General features: G+C 36.1%; 1 protein-coding gene across 9 annotated transcripts in view; it reads left to right on the top strand.

Moving 5' to 3' along the window:
- The window catches only part of PDGFC (platelet derived growth factor C), a 204296-nt gene that overhangs the window by 129146 nt on the left and 57064 nt on the right, over nucleotides 1–18086 (top strand). The window contains exon 4 of one of the 9 annotated variants that reach the window (XM_073892411.1): nucleotides 5173–5546. The exons of the other annotated variants lie outside the window; for them this stretch is intronic. Within the exon in view, the coding sequence (XP_073748512.1) occupies nucleotides 5173–5239 (67 nt within the window). The 3' untranslated portion in view covers nucleotides 5240–5546. Of the gene's footprint in view, nucleotides 1–5172; nucleotides 5547–18086 lie in introns of those variants that run through there. 9 annotated transcript variants of the gene reach the window in all.

Genomic DNA, 18086 nt, shown 5'->3' with positions numbered 1-18086 from the left:
TGTTTTTATTCCATTATTAACATCCTAGAGGAGACCACAAGAAAGGAGATTTGTCCTCAGTGCATCAAGGTAATATCCTGAATGCATTTTTCAGTACACGCAGTGTTAGGACTGCTAGTTTGGGGAATGAGAAATTCCAATTGTGCTTTGCTCCAACTAGCATACTGATCACTTCGTTTTTTTTGATAGGATGAATTGGCAACTTATTTATAGGAGATAGTTTAATCTACTAGGAAGAGCATTACCTTGGAATACCTGACATGTTTCAGATTCAGCTCTGACATTTGCCACTGGCCATATGGCCTTGGTAACTTACTTAGCCTTTTTAATAATTATATTCATAAATTAGAATCAAAATGGGAGACTGGGTTCCAGATGAAGATTCAAGTCATTTCCGATACTGAAAGATCTGTTTCCCTAGAATATTCACAAGTATATGCAGATACTAACATTTGTTTTACCTTTATCCTAATAGGTAATGCTTTTATAAAAGTTCTTAGAAAATTTAAAGTTTAGTATAATATTCTAACTTTTCTGTTTCTATGAAAAACAAATCACTTCATATTTTTCAGACTGTGCATTCATACGTGATTCTTTGAATTAAAATTCAGTTTTTAATTTGACAATGACTTTACGGTAAATTCCTAAAATTCTGATAAACTCCATATTATAATCACTTTAGTAAAAACAATTATCTGGAAATGCCACTACTTTAACATGGTCCTGAACAGTCTCTTGTCATCCCACACCTTTTCTAAGTGAGTAATGTCACAGATTGCCTGTGTATTACCCAGCCCTATTCCTTCCCCTTTTTGAGCTTTAAGAATCTTCTTCCTTTAAATTAAATTTAATGTGAGAAAAAATTTCACTGCCTGGAAGTCTATTAGATGCCCAGTTGTTTCTTTTTTCATTTTTAAACTTTTAACTGAATAACTCAAGACCATGAAGAATTCCTAAATGTAATGGAACCAAGAAGTTTTTGATTCACTCACTATGCTGCTGATAGTTATGAAGTAGGAAAGGACTTATCCATTATACACAATACATTTAAAACTTCATTGCCCAAAGATTTTTCTTCCTCCAAAAAAGTTATTCCCCATAGCTCTTTCAAGCCCTTGAAAAATGTTTGAAGAAATTTTCAAATCTCAACTATGCTTTGCTCCCTGTCTGCTGAGACACGCAGATCGTTTCCCCATATGGCAGCTGACTTACCCCCCTACTCCCTTCTCACCAGAAACCCCACGCTCTAACTTCAAAAACATCATCTACTTCTTGACCTTTCTATCTGGAGCTCTCCATCTCAGTCCATCAGTTTGAATAAGCAAGCTAGTTCATGATATCAAAATATTTGTGTAAATGGAACCAGTCATAATTTATTGCTTCTAAAATTATTTCATGGGATTGTGGTAGGCAGTGTTTTTGCTGAGGCATTGAGGTTAATCTCAGTGGAAATGAGGCCTGCACTGAATATTATCCTAGGGTATTTTGAGAAAAAATCTCTCTAATCACAGTTTACTTACTATTTGTCTAGATTAAGAACTTCCAAATAAGTGTTGATAATAGTTGGACATCATGCTGCAAATGATGATGCTCCTCTTTTGAGCTTAGCAAAATTCAGAGACTTGTTTATATTTCTCAAGAACTTTAATAGGAGGGATTTCTTAGAAGAGAAAAGGGAAGGTTTGGAGATCTACTCAGCGTTTTCCATGTAGCATGCGAAGGAAGGAAAGAGAGGAAAAGGAGGGAAGAAAGAAAGAAGAGAGGAAGGAAGGAAAGAAGGAATAAAGAAAAGAAAAGAAAAAAGAAGGGAAGGAGGAAGATGACCAGAAATCTGCAGGCTGCGTGAAGACTGCGTTATGCTCTCAGTTCCCGAAAGAGAAGCCCAGCAGATACGTGCCATGGGATAAATGCTACCATTTATTGAGCACCTACTGTTTGCCAAGCCCTGAACTAGATTAGTTACTCACATGAACTGTACTCTTTCGGCACTCCTATATGCAATAAGGATCATCCCTGTTTTACAAAGGAAACAAGTGGGGCGCCTGGGTGGCTCAGTCAGTTAAGTTGCCAACTCTTGGTTTTGGCTCAGGTCCTGATCTCAGGATCCTGAGATCGAGCCCTGCATTGAGCCCCACATCGGGCTCCCAGTGCCAAGTCTGCTTGGGATTCTTTCCCTCTCCCTCTGCCCCTCCCCTCGCTCATGTTCACTCGCTCCCTCAAATAAAATCTTAAAAAAAAATAAAGGGAAAACAGGCTATAGGCTGAGAGAAGAAGCAAAAATTGTCCAAATATGCAGAGCTAGTAAGTAGTAGAAATAGTATTCACATCTTTGCTCCAAGGCACAGTATTCTATAAAATTAGAATTATCACTGTTTCTATTAGCTGTTACATTACTTGCTAGACAAGAAGAACATCATTATCTATCTTTCCCACTCATCATAAAACTAAATAAAAATAACACCTTATAAAAGAATACAAATCGTTAGGTAGTGCAGTCATGATCACATGAGCAATTTACTTCCTATTTGTTGATTTTGATAATAAAGTAGTTACTAGTTTACAACATAATGCCATCCCAGAACTGTTTGCTGGTAATAGGAATTTATGGTCATCAATCTTTTACAACTGGTGCAAAGTTCAAGTTTAATTATGTTCCAGTTGACTGTGCTGAGGTTAGGTGATGTGAGTTTACTGTCCTGTAGTCAGAGATTTAATACGTGCTTACTGAATCTCCACCAAGTGTAAGGAGGCCTGAGTGACAGAGCAGGGGCAGTAACATAATCCTTACCTTCAGGGAACATCTAAACTAGCCAGAGATACCTATGCTTAAAAGAAACAAGGTAACATGAGATTAAAAGCTAAATTGTGAAGAATACAATGTATATGCTGAGTGTAGAAGCTCGAACAGAAATGAACAGTCTGGTAGAAGGTCAGCAAGGTGGCCACCCAAGAGCCACCAAAAGTTGACATTTACCTTCATGAACTCACCACTAGAATGTGGCCTGTAGCCGAGATGACAAAATCTGATCTGAACATTCAGTTACGTTGAACAGGGACCTATTTCTCAATGACAGTCTTAAATAAACCACACTCTCACAATGCCAATCTATAATCCACAGTTAAATCTTTAACTCAAGATTCTGATTTGACAGAGAGGAAAACAAATAGCCATTGATGGTTTTGGATGTGGTGTATGCGGCTTGCATGCCAGTGTATGTTTTATGAAAGTGGCATGAGAAATTAAGTCTGGCTTTTAAGGTAGAAAAACCTCACAGTGGCTGGAGAAATGGTGTGTGGAAGGAGGGGGTAGAGAGGCTTTAGGGGAGGCTACTGGAATAATTGTGATTTGTTAATGGGGGTCTAAAATAATGAGATTTCAGTATGAAGAGAGGAAATAGGCAAAAATATTTGCACTAACAATTTACAGGATGGGCTGTGTGTGAGAAAGGAGAGGGGTTATAGACCACTTCGTAATTCATTAATCTCCTCTTCAAGAAAGCAGGTGGGGGAGAGTTAGAGGGAAAAACTCCTCTTCAGTCCTGCTTGTTACTTACTTGAAAAAGGTGAACGGTTAAGTCAGAGAGAATGATTGGTAATAAAAATAAGGTTTGAGTTTACTTGAGAATATATAATTGATATTACTTGTCCAGTCCTTTATTCAGTCCAGTAACCACCATTGAGGGTGAGGCATATGTGTCCTCAGTTATCTGAGCTTCCCATGGGATCTGAAAATATCCCTAATTGGAGACAGATTTGAAAAAGGAACAGTAAGGGGCGCCTGGGTGGCTCAGTTGGTTAAGTGGCCAACACTGGATTTAGGCTACGGTCATGATCTCAGGGTCCTTGGAGCCAGCTGTGCATCCAGGCTCCATGCTCAGTGGGGAGTCTGCGAGTCTGCTTGGGATTCTCTCTCTCCTCTGCCTCTTCCCCTACCCCCATGCACCTGCTCACGTGCGCTCTCTCTCTCTCTCTCTCTCTCAAATTAATAATCTTAGAAAAAAAAGGAACAGTAAGATACATAAACCATAGAGTTAAAACCCAGCACGTTGCATCACCAGTATTGAGTGAGTGTGCCAGGTGTATACAGCAAATCAAAGTGTTCACCATGTAATGGATAGCATGTGAGAAAATGAAGGATAATTAACATTATAATGAATTTCTAAAAAAATAGTGTCTAATTTATTACCCTGAATAAAGTCTAGTGTCCTCATTTTTTAAAAAGCCACTTGCAATTATTTTTGAGAAAACTAGTCATGCTGATTTGTGAATAGCCAGAATTTGAGAAAAAAGGAAAAAAATGTTTGAGTATAAAATATTAGTTATATAGGAATATTTCAATACCACATGTGTAATCATGACTATTTGGTAGCCTACTCTATCTACATATATTTGTATATAAATATGTATGTTAGGAAATTATATATCTACAAACTCCATCCATCCATCCATTCATCCCTCAGGAGTCATTTAGTCCCTTCTATGCATGGACCAAATACTGTGCTAAATATTGGGAATAGAGAGATTATTAGATGGGCCCCTGGCTTTCAGAAAGCATTGACAAACAAGGGGGCAAGCATGTAAAAATTACAATTCAGAACAGTAATGGGTGTGGTGGTGTGGACCATGCTGTGAAAACATTGCAGGACTCACAGAAAGCTTCTCTGAGGAGGTCATCCTTAGCTGAAATCTGAAGGATTAGTGAAAATTTGCCAACTGAAGTGGTGGAGGTAATGTTATTGGTAGTAAGAGGCATAATCAATCAGCTTTCGAAATATTGAGCATTTTAAAACAAAGGATCCCATGCTCAGTATTTGAAAAATTGCCATTAGGCAATTTCTAAGTATATCCAATGAAATGTCCTGCCGTATGTGCTTGGAACCCATTAGTCATAACTTGGTGATATAAAGTACGTTCTTGACCTATGACAGGAATATTATTGCTGGAGTTGCTGTACTAAGAAATGTGATCACATTTACCATCTGGTGAAATAGCTGTCTCGCCCAGGTTGAGGTTCACAAATGACTAAAGCCCTGAGTAGCCCACAATTACTCAGTTGTCCAAAGGCCTACAAGTAGAATGGAAAGTTGTCTGTGTTTCATGAGATCCCTGAAGCTTGGGGTGAGGGCAGGGAGAAGAGGCATTTATTGCTTTCTCTTTTATTTTTCTTTGTAGTTTGGAGTACTTCAGTTCTCGTATCAACCAAATTTACTGGATCAGCGTTCATGTCATAGTGTCATGACATGACACTATGTTGGTAGACTCTGGGGACATGATGACAAAGAAAGAAAGAAAGAAAAGAAAAGAGAAAGAAAGAAAAAAAGAAAGAAAAAGAAGGGAAAAGGAAAGGAGAAAGGAAAGAAAAGGAAAAAGAAAAATGTAATCCCTGCCTTCAAAGGGCTTATATTCTAAGTTTATCTTTAGAATTGTTCTATGCTGGGGCGCCTGGGTGGCTCAGTTGGTTAAGCGACTGCCTTAGGCTCAGGTCATGATCTTGGAGTCCTGGGTTTGAGTCCCGCATCCGGCTTCCTGCTCAGCGGGGAGTCTGCTTCTCCCCTCTCATGCTCTCTCTTTCTCATTCTCTCTCTCTCAAATAAATAAAATCTTTAAAAAAAAGAATTGTTCTACGCTGTACAATATTTTTAAAGGCATTTAAATGCATATTTTCACATTTAAGTGAAAATATAAGCAGCTTTGTAATGTGAAGCCGGAGTACATAAATTGCTCTAAGTGGCTACTTGTTGGACCTCAGTTTTGCCTTGTATGTGTGATAATTAACACAGCTTTTCAGGTACGTTTCTGAACGAATAAGCTTTAATTTCTCTTTGATTCTGTTAAATTACTGAAGTGATATTAATGGGAAATTTCTCACTCTGCCAGATGATTTGGCACTTCAACTTTATTTTTACTACTTGTTTATTTGTCTATAAAATTAATAAAATTAAGTGAAATGCATGATTGATTCTTGGCATTTTCAGGGAGGGAAATTGAAGCTCAGTGGAATAAATAGGTAGATAAAAATGTCTGAATATATGAATAGAAGTGATGAGATAATACCGAAAGAGAAAAGGAAAAAAAAAAAAGCTATCCTACCTCTTCTGTCAGAGTGAGAACTCTAAGAGAAAACATCTGGAGCAAAAGAGGAAATGAAGTGAGTGATACATTTGAAACTGTTAAAAACTGCTGAATTTTCTGGTAGCAAGGGAACCTATTAAAAGCTACCATAGGAATCCTGGATATTCAAGCACCTTGAAAGGGTAATTTTAACAGGATAAGGAAAGAATTAAATACAGAGCACAAGGAAAAATTTTAAAAAGTGAGAAGAGGAAAATAAAACAAATCTAAGTCCAAAAAAACCCTGCCTAGGATATTGCCCAGGAAGGTGGATTTAGCCAAGTAGGCACTAAGCCTAGTATTTCTTATTTCCCTTTTCATGCCACAAAATATGAAGTAATCGCCTTGGTAGGACTTATTACAGTGATCAAATCACCTAACAATCTGAAATGTTTCCTTTCATATGAAGATCCTGTTTTGTTTTGTTTCTTGAGTAAGGACAGTCTTTTTTTTTTTTTTTCAGTTTTTTGTTTTGTTTTGTTTTTTGCCTCAATCTATAAACAGGTTCTGTGGAAAATATAATTCCGTATATCCATAAATCTTTTGCATTGGAAATGAAAGTGATGACCCTAGAAAAACATGAAAGTCAAAAAGTTTTCATACTTTTAACATGTAGTATGAATAGCATGACTTGTTTCTCTCATTCTGAAATTCTAAATTCCCCACGAAAGAGGTTAAATTATTTTTCTTTTGTCAAGATTTGAAGTTTCAGAAAATGTAATTAATGTCTACATGTCACTAAATTTTCATTAAATAGTTTATTTTACCCTCCACTGAATCTTGTTCTCTAGTGAAGATTGATTGTTTCAAAACTGCTAAGTGAATTTTCTACCAAAAAAATATTTATACCAACTATACCTAATTCTGTCTCTGGAGCTTACATATATTTTCATGTTTTAAAAGTATTTCAAGAGATTAATTGCATGTATTGATAATAAGCATTGTTAAAATAAATACATACTTGTGGATAGTATAAAAATCAAAGTGATATAAGTAGAATTTTACCTTTTCTAACCTTACTGTAAATATTTATACCTTAGACACACACACATACCATAGGAATCCTGGATATTCAAGCACCTTGAAGGGGTAATTTTAACAGGATAAGGAAAGAAATAACCTCCATATGTGTAAATATATACACACACATATGTACATATAGTCTATATGGTGGGGAAAAGATTGAAAAAGCAAACAAAATAGCAGTAAACATTCTGTTAGTTGTTTGAAACATTGTTGTAACTTAAATTAGCTCAGGTGCATAAAAAACTAGGAGGTTTGGAAATTTTAATAGAATTGATGTTAGATAACGAAAATGTATTCCATTTATTAGGCATTTTCTTTATGCCAGACTCCATTCTATTGTTCCTTCTTAGCACCACTCCAGTTGGTATTCTATCTGATAAGGGATAAGGGATACATTTCTTATCAGAAGAGTCAGATGGAGCTCTGTCAAATGAATTCTGAAATGTACTTTTATGTTCTAAAGGCTGACTTTTTGAGGTGTGATTTGTGCTGTGCAGTAAATAAGAAAAAGGATTTGCCCTGTGGGACAGCAGTCCTCCCTTATTTACCAGTGTGCACTTTGGAAGAGTTTTATAAAAGTGACATAATTAGGGAAGGTATTATAACATTTCCATTGGAGGCAGTCACTTTCCTGGATGGGATTAGAGCTTCCCATGGTCGTCAGAGGGCAGACCCTTGCCCAATACAGGGTTCCCCTAGGTAGTGCATACCTTGCAACACTTCTATTAGTAAATGTTTTTTTTTCTCGTTTCATAATACATTGGTATTTATAAGTTGGTTTCCATGGATATTGCCTGTAGACAGTTATGATATTTGGTGATAACAGTTCTGTATAGACCTTGGAAAAAAATAAAATTTCCCAGAAAATGTTGTAGTGGGTAACGTTCTAATAACACGTTCTATGTATAATTGCATATTTTTTGAGATACTACACACACAAAAGGAAATGTGATTAGGTTCTTAAACGGGGGGGGGAAAGCCAAGATTTTTTTAAAAATGACTTCCTGTACTACCAGGTTTATTCCTTTATTTTGCTGAAGAGGAACCTGAAGCCTAGAGCCATTATATTGAACACCTATTTCCTTAAAATCATCAGTACATCAGTCTGGGTTGAAATGCTCTGCTCTTCTGTTTTCATTTATTAATGTACAAGTCTATGGGGTGCCTAGGTGGCTCAGTCGTTAAGTGCTGCCTTCGGCTTAGGTCATGATCCCGGGGTCCTGGGATCGGGCTCGCATTGGGCTCCCTGCTCAGCGGGAAGCCTGCTTCTCCCTCTCCCACTCCGCCTGCTTGTGTTCCCTCTCTCGCTGTCTCTCTCTGTCAAATAAAAAAAAAAAAAGTTCAAGTCTGTGGGTCTATTCTTAGATGTCAAATGTTGAATAATGAATTTTGCTGGAATGCCTAAAATTTCTTTTAAATTCTGAGAACATTTTTTCACATGCTTTGATGATAAATCATCTCATTAAAAAGAAATATTCAAGGGGTGCCTGGGTGGCTCAGTCAGTTGGGTGTCTGTCTTCGACTCGGGTCATGATCCCAGTGTCCTGGGATCGAGGCCCACATTGGGCTCCCTGCTTGGTGGGGAGCCTGCTTCTCCCTCTTGTGCTCGCTCTGTGTCTGTCTCTCTCTCTGTCAAATAAATAAAAATAAATAAAATCTTTAAAAATAAATAAATAAAAATTCAATAAGTATAAATGCTCAAAATAAATACTTGGAAGTTTTTTTTTTTAAACACTCATATTCAGGCACTGTACCTGAAATTCTCTGATACTCTAAAATTACAGATTATTTTCATCTCACTGTGATATATTCTAAAACAAACTTATTTTATCATTTTCATAGACATCATCACCAAAAAGTAAATTTACGCGTCTAAACATATGAGCCTAATTGCCTGATGCTGCTGATCAGCCATTTAAATATTTTCTTTTAAAATCAGGCTTGAAGTCACGATAATGCTTTGATAAGCATAACATGAATCCTGTCCAAATTTTATTATCACACTACTTAAATATTTCTCTTAGCCTTAGATAAATCCATATCTAGAGTACCTCAGTATTTGCAAGTGTAGCAATGATACAGTTTAGATAAAAACTGAAAGAACCAAGCCTATCGCAAAATCCTTTAAAGATGTCTTGATTAATGATGTCATGACCTTTTATAAATACATTTAGGCAATGAAATTCATCTATTCAAAGAACATGCAGAAGGAGCAGCCTGTAGGTGCCTTTTGGTAGTGGTTGCTTGTGGAAACAATGCCCAGAACTGTCTAGGTGTTAGGTAGATGAGAGATTATATTCATAGCCCTTCCTTCCTTCTTATCTTAGATTTTGATGCCCTTAAAGTAATTCTTTAAATGTACATTCCCATTTCAATATTCCTAAATTATCTTAAGCTCAGTTGGGATGCTTTGGAGGAGGTCCTACTTTTTTTTTTTTTTCCTATTTCTACCTACCTCTAACCAGCACTCTCTCCCTTTATTCTTACCGTATTTATTGAAAGTAGAAGGGAAAATGACAAGATGATAACCCATCATAGAAAAATTTTGTTTTAGTCTAAATACAATATTAATTTTGTTTCTTAAATTTAGTTTCTCAAATTTCTTTCAGTACTACAGTGGTTCAGTTGTTGACACATGGAATAAAGGTATATTATTGATCATATGAACTGTTATTGAATTATTACTAATTTAGTAGTGACAGTGTGTTTAATAAACAGCCCTACACACATTAGAGCATCACACTAGGCAGGCCTACATGTTGATGAGATTTCTTTTTTTTTAAACCAATTACAAGATAGTAATAAAGAGTACTAGAGCAGTCTTTAGGGTAGAGAAGAACATGAATATTATACTTTGCCTTGGGAGCAGTCTCTGAATTTACATGGATTAGCTACCTAAAATCTTGGCATTATTTCAGTAGTAATACAAGGATATGAGATGATGTTTCTGTAAAAATGCATGACTACCTGCAGGTAATAATCGATTGAGGATAAGTAACCATATATTTCAGTGGCTGATCAGTCTTGAAAATTCTGAGCAAATAGGTGAGTGTTTGATATATTATGTCACTTAATCCCCCCAACAGTCATAACATTGATACTATTATTATGCTTTTTTGATAGAGTATAAAATGCTGACACAAAAATTAAGTGTTCAGTATTTTCACAATCTATTGATGAATCTGTCTCTTCTACTACAATGAAAAAAGCAACTGTTAATAATGATAGCAAATATCTAATGCTTATATCGTTTTGGCGGATTAGAGTCAGGAATATTACTTGAGTAAAATGAGTCACAGTAGGGATCCATGCAACTTAGCCCTGTATGAGGAGCTGTGGGGTCTGTTCTTCTACAGGGTAGTCTTCCATTGTTTGCCTGTATGGCTGCAATGATAGTAATTATTGAACACACACACGCTGACCACTTATTGAGCAGCTGATTTGTTAGGCACTTTTGTAAACACTTTATATACATTCTCTCATTCGATTCTCACAACAGTCTTGAGAGTTAATGAATAGTTTCCACATTTTAAGGAAGAGGATCTGTGGAGTTTAAATCAGAGTTCTCAACTGTGGATTCTGAATACTGACAATGAGCTGATGGTAAGTTTCTGTTGTGTTGTTTAACTGGGTAGGGACAGTAGGGTATAATGGTTAAAAATATCGGCTCTGAGGTCTAGAGCAAAGTTCCTGTTTCAATTCCATTACTCTTAGCTGTAATGGCTTTTGCTCTGTTGTATTACCTCTCTATACCTGAGTTTCCCCATTGATAATATGGGTATAATAATGGTAACTATGGATAGGGTTGTGTTGGAAGATTGAATGAGTTAATATTTATAAAGTATCTGGTACATAGCATGTACCACGTAAAGTTTGCTTTATTGTGGTGATTTTGTTTTATACAAATAGTGTAGAAGTCTTGTTTCTTAAACATAGTAAAGTCCTGCATTTTTGTTATTTAGTATACTATATACATTTCCTCAATTGGTGCTTATAAGTTATTATTAAATTTATTACTATGTGTTGTTATAATTCTGTGAAAGACATGTTCCCCTATGCAGTTTCTGGTATTTGCTGTTATAAAGAAAAATTAATGATATTTGCATATTGATCCTATATTTAGTCACTTTACTAAAGTCTCTTTTTGTTCTGAATGGTTTTTAAAAGCCAGAAACTTTGGAATCATCTTGGACCCCTGTTTTTCTCATACCCTACACCAAATCATATCAAATTTACTTTCAAAGTATATACCGCACGTAATCGTTCTTTACCTCTCCCTCTCCTACCATACTCTAAGCCGCTCCATCCCGTACCTGATTATTTCCAAGCTTTTCCAGTATCAGTGCTTGACCCTACTGTAGTCTGTTCTCAAGGGAATCTAGTATCGACTAAGGATCATTTTTCTCTTCTCTTTCTTTACAACATTTATTTTCTTTTCTCTCTTAGCTAAATAGCTACACCCTCCCCTCAAAAAAAAAAAATTCTGAAAAGAGTGGTGGGAATGGCCAACCCTGTCTTTATTCTAGCTTTAATGAGAATGATTTTAATTTTATTTAATGTAAAACTTTCAGCTAGTTTGTTACATAACTTTTACCATGATTTGAAAGTTTCTTGCTATTTACATTTTACTCATTTTTTTAACCTAACTAGTTAATTTTATCATGTTGTTTCAGCATTTATTAATATACTCCTGCAGTTTTTCTCTTTTAATATTCTAAAAGGTCAATTTTACATTCACCTTCATGTTCATGAACTACATCCACATTCTGTCATGAAGTATTCCATCTTTTTTTTTTAATATTTATTTATTTGAGAGAGAGAATGAGATAGAGAGAGCATGAGAAGGGGGAGGGTCAGAGGGAGAAGCAGATTCCCCGCTGAGCAGGGAGCCCGGTGTGGGACTCGATCCCGGGACTCCAGGATCATGACCTGAGCCGAAGGCAGTTGCTTAACCAACTGAGCCACCCAGGTGCCCAAAGTATTCCATCTTTCAATCCACTGTTGGATGATATATGATGAACTTTTATTGGGTATTTTTGCATTTCCCTCGATTTTTAAGTAAAATTGGTCAAGATTTTTAATGTTTGATTTTGCCATTTGAAAGAACTTTGATACAAGTTTTTCATTTATTAGAGATTTTAATTTTTATTTAATTTTCCAGATTTATTGAGATATAATTGGCATGTAATACTGTGTAAGTTTAGGGTATACAGTGTATTGATTTGATACACCTATATTTTGCAATGTAATTACCACCACAGAGTTAGCTAACATCTTCCTCATGACACATAATTCCATTTCTTTTGTGCTGAGAACATTTAAGATCTAATCCCTTAGCAACTTTGAAGTATATAATATAGCATTGTAAATTGTGTCCACAAAATTTAGGCTAGTTTATTTTATTATTAATTTAGGTAGATACCTGCCATTTTCATTTTTTTACAAGTGCTCATATAACATTGGAATTGTATGTTTTCTTAAAGTCAAATAGAACTCTCCTGTAAACCCCATGCCTTTTCGTCTTTTATTGACAAGTGTTTGATAATCTTTTCGGTTTCTTCTAGAGCTATTAGTTCACTTTTTCTACTTCAGTCAATTTTGATAATTTACATTTTCCTGGTAGGTCATCCATTTCATTTAGCTTTTCAGGTTTCATTGGCATAAAGTTACACAAAACATATTTACAAATTTTAAATACATTTTTATCTGTGATTGTATCTTCTTTCTGACTCTTAATTATGTAAATTCTTGATTGTATTCTCTCTCTCTCTCCCCTTCCCCTTCTCCTCGCTCCCTGTGTCAGTGTCTCTCTCCTTTTTGAGAACCAACTTTTGGTTTTAATTCTAAATTCTAATTTTGGTTTTGAATATATCTCTTATAGTTTGTCTTCATTAGTTTTCACCTTATACTTTGTTTTGCTTAATTTTTCTACCTTTATAGATTGAATTCATGAGTTCTATATTTGTAATGTTTTTATTTATTAATAAGATAAATTTAATCGATTAATTTCCTACCATGTACAATTCGACCATGTACAAATAACCACTTCTCATAGGTAGAACTATCATATTTTCATGAAAATTACTCCACTGATGTGTTGTCGGCCCTCTGAAGCATACTTGGTGGTTTGACTTACACATTTTCTATATAGGTTTAAAACTATCAATAAAGAATTTAGAGCAGCTAAAAATAAATACACTAGTACCCCCCTTATCCGCTCTTTCAGTTACCTGTGGTAATTTGAGGTCTGGAAGCAGATGGTTCTCCTGCTATATCATCAGAAGGTCAGTAGTACAAGTAGTCAATAGTACAAGTAACACCACTCCTTCACAACACCTGTGTCATTCCCCCTCACTTCATTTCATCACGTAGGCATTTTATCATCGTACATCATCACAAGACTTGTGAGTACAGTACAGTGAGATATTTTGAGAGACAGAAGGCCCGCATTCACATAGCTTTTATTACAGTATATTATTACAGTAGTTCTATTTTATTATTATTTACAGTTGTGAATCTCTTACTGTGCCTAATTTATAATTAAACTTTGTCATAGGTACATATGTGTAGGGAAAAACAGTATATATGGGGTCTGGTACTGTTTGAGGTTTCAGGCATCCACTGGTGATCTTGGAACATATCCCTTGCAGATAAGGGGGAACTACTGTATTACCAAATTAATTTAAACAAATATCTGTAAAATGGATATTCCCAAATTACCAAGTTAACTGATCAGTTTTAGTTGAATGGGCCTTAATGTTTCTCTAGCCATTGAATAAAACCATTTAGCCAATTTGAACAAAGACACAAATTCTCTTCAGTTAGGCCTCAAAATAAGGCAAACGTAATTATGTATGCATATTTAAAATATTTTACACAGTGCAGCTTCGAATTTAAGGATTCTGGAGTTAGCCTGTGTTCTAGAGTTCAACTGCCGTTGTGGAAGACTTGGCTCTATATTTAGCTGCTATGTGACCTTGGCCAGGAACTTAGCTTTTTTGTATTTTATAATCCATAAAATGGGCACAGTAACAATATCAACTTTTTGTGATTTTTTTAAGGCTTAAATGAATTAAGGTATAAAAAGCAATTGGTAAATGTAATTATTATTTTTATTATTATTATTTTCAATATGTGAAAGTGTATATAAACATTTTGGCGTCCAAAATAGGAATCTAAAACTTCTGTATATGAGTGGTATTGTGCTAAACTGAAGTATAATTCAATAAGCACTGTAGAATAATTAGCATCTTACTAATTTTATTACCTTTCCCAACAAACTTAGGCTCCAGGTGACACTTGCGGAGCTAGGTCTCATAAGATCCACATTTATTTGTTGGCAGGGTTTCACACCACGGTCAGGTTGGATAATTCATGAGGTAGATTTAATTGACAGGGTTTTCGTTAGTTTTAACTAGAAACAACCTATTTTGCAGAGTTGGTTTATTTTTGTTGAAGGAAGCTGGGTGTCTGACAGTCATGTTTACCAGTGAATTTATTTCGTTGGTGTACTCCTTACAATTCTGGGGAGTAAGAAAGTAGTCCTCATGCCCTCGCAGTTTTTAAATTCCCACATGAGAATGAAAATTTTGTCTACAATACCAGACGTGTTTGTTAAACATAAAAGAACATAAATCCTCCATGGGTCCCCAGGGGTATGTTAGAGAAAGGGAGTGATCGTTATAAACCACTTAGCGCTGTGTGCTCTGTATCATGTTGCCGTGAGAAAGTGATGTTTGATTGGCTCATAAAATAGGTTTAGTAAATCCTTTAAATACTGATGTGAGCAGTTGTGCATGTTGGAAATTAATACCTGAGAGTGTATTATAAGGATTACCATGTCTCCAGAACAGTCACCTGGGCATGCATAGATTTCTGCGTGTAAGGAAGATTATGTTTTGTGATTTCACTTTTATGTGTCAAATGGTGCTTGGTTTTATCATCTCGCTTTCATTTGACTGAGGCTTACAGACATCTTTCGTAATTGTTTTCTCTTTTCTTGATGTTCTGAGCAGTGCTATGGGGTATAAACCAACCAACTTCCACAACGAATTCCTTCTGCAAACATTTTATCAGAAAAAAGAAAAACTTCAAATTATTAGGGAAGGCAACTGGATTTAATGCATTTGTCCTTTCCCAACCACATTCTACATATTCTCAAACAATTTAAAGGAAATATGGAGTTAAGTGTCAGTGGTTTTTGTTGTCGGTTTTTCTATTTTGAAGATTAGATGAGGCATGGGTATACTTTACAGGTAGATCTTCACTGGGTCTATTTTACATGATCTTGAATATAATTTAAGTTTAAAAAAAATGCTATTTTTATAACCATATCCTTTAGCAAGGGGATTTACTGTTTTGAGGAAGAGGGAGAACTAAGCCTCAGTAAATAATGGTGTTATTGATACTTTTCAGTTCCATAGACATCTAAACAGTTGTTGAGTATGACCATTAAAAAATTGATGGTGGAATAATAGAGTGAAATTTAGAATTATATTGTTATAGGACACCACTTCTGAAAAAAAAATCTTAAAAGTTTACCGTGAAAGAATTAGTAGCATATGTTAGATTCTGCTGCTTATAGGCGAAGAACACAGCACTTTTGTAGATGTCCATTTCATTTTACCTTCATGGAAGGCGAAACTATGTAGATTTGCAAAGCACTGTGGTAAGTGTGTGCATCAGGCTTGTATGAGGATGTAAGAATTAATTGCCGGCTGTCTAACTGCAAATCCAGAAATTGTTATAAAGATTAGTGGACTTTTTTTTAAGTTCAGTAGAAAATCTTCATGAAAAAAGTACTAACGTGCTTCTAACTCTTATTTGCAGGACAATGATCTTTGTATCAGGATGTAAATAAAGCCAAGGTTAGGACTTATTTGTTCCTTAAGAAATTCTTAACACTTATAATCCAGATATTTTGGGGTGGTTAAAAACTCCTTTTGAATACTTCCAAAGAGCTTCCGAATCAGATAAATACATAACACTGTTTATTTGTTAACAAATAAAAAGAAAAGTCTATAATAGTAAAAACACTTAATGGGAATTTTTGTAGTTCTCTTGCATATGATCTTCTTTTCTCTTAAGATGCTTCTATTAGAAAGAGAATAGTTATTTTGAAAATGGACTGAGGTAAATTTTTGATGCTTTGTGTTCTGTTCAACCAGTTGTTGAAATGACTTAATAATTGCCAAACCGGAGCGATGCCTTTTGGGTGTCGTTGTCTTTGAGCTTACTCTGGTATTCGGCACTGTGGGCGCTGTCCCCCACTTCTCCTTCTGGTGAGGTTTCCTTCCCTCTTCGCTCTGTTCTGTGGCATCACTCACAGTGGCTTTCCTCACATTCCCCCAACTGCTCCTTTTCAGGATGTTTTTGTTCCCGGCTCTTTGCTTTCTTCCCACACTTGTAAGGTTCTTGTTTCCCGGCATCCCTCAGATATCGATGATTCTGTTCCCTGCCAGTGTTACTCCCTCACTGACACCTCCATTGCCGTGCCTCATCTGCTCTAAGGGGGGCAAACTCAGAGACCTCTGTGGGCAGGTACTGTAAATAGATGATGATTTGGGTATTAAAACAGAAACAACAACAGCAACAGCATAGAAAGTTGATGGGGATCTTTAAAAACTTAGAACATGTCCCATCTCAAGTTCTTTCCACTTGGTCCCTGCCTCAGTTGCTGTGAAGGAATGAAGGTCCATGTTCATTCCTTCAGTCACCAAATACTGATACTGCGCTTACTGTGTTCCTGGCACGTAGGTGTCAGGGATAAGGCAGGAGATTGAAGATACCACCCCTCCTGGAGCTGACATCAGTTCTGGAGATCTGAGGAGTCATACCAAGGCTAATGATATTTAGTATTAACAGATCTTCAAATTTAATTTTAAAAAAAAAGCCAGAAATCCAGACTTTTCTGTGAAATTCCACTTTTTATAATGTTGACTTAAATTTTGAAAAGAAACATGGAGCCTATTAAAACTGCACTGACCTGTTTGCAGCATTGGCCTACAAAATATTCTAGTATCTGGCTCTGAAGTACCAAGGCCTTTCCACCTACACCTATTTTTCCTGCTTGATCTTCATCTCCTTCTTGGTTTCCCACCCTCTATTTACAGTGCACCATGCCTGACCCCCTCTTTCTGCTGTTGCATCTTACGTATTGTACTTCTCACCACAATGTGTTTTCATTTCCCGTCTTTTTACCCCTGGTCAATCAGTACTCACTGACAGCCCAAATGTTCCTTTGTAATCTGACCCTAATCTCACTGTATAAAATTACTGCTACTCTGCCAGTATTCCACAGTATTTCCTACATACCCTCATTAAAGCACTCACCGAAGTGTTTTATGGGCCCTGAGCCCAAAGAAGCTATCGTTTCATCTTTGTATCCTAAGAACCTAACAAAACACATTGCACCAAGTCAGCGCTTCATAAATGTTTACAGAATGATTGAGCAGGTCTGAAATCTGGCTCTCTTCAAACTCGCAATGGTGGTAACCTACATTATATAGGTTTAGGAACAGACAGACACTCTGTGAATAAAAGCTTTGTTTCACATGCAAACAATCTTGATGTAAAAATTATCCTTTCATATAAAATGGTAGTTACCCACTTTTGTATCAAGTATATCTGAAATAACCACTTGGGTCTGTTCTGCCCAACTCCTCTGACCCCTGAGCGTACCCCTTTTCGGTCCCACCACACACATACACCGAACTCCTAAAATGACGATACTGGTGGACTTACACATTTGTCATTAATGACCCCAGACTCATCACATGGTATAGCAGATTTTCTTTTCTTTGTATTTGAGTTTTCTTGTTTATTGTTTTCAAACTCCAAACGTTATATTAAAAGTTCATGTGGAGGTGGGAACGAGGGATGCAGGATGGAGATGAAGGACCATTTTATTGAATGGCAGCCATGTGCCGTATTTTAGGTACTACACAGGT

Source organism: Callorhinus ursinus, unplaced genomic scaffold (genome assembly GCF_003265705.2).
Source record: "Callorhinus ursinus isolate GAN/ISIS: 27379988/994484 unplaced genomic scaffold, GSC_fseal_2.0 scaffold4, whole genome shotgun sequence".
Lineage (NCBI taxonomy): Eukaryota > Metazoa > Chordata > Mammalia > Carnivora > Otariidae > Callorhinus > Callorhinus ursinus.
Note: the sequence above shows the minus strand (reverse complement) of the source record. Positions and strands in the feature narration are given on the sequence as shown.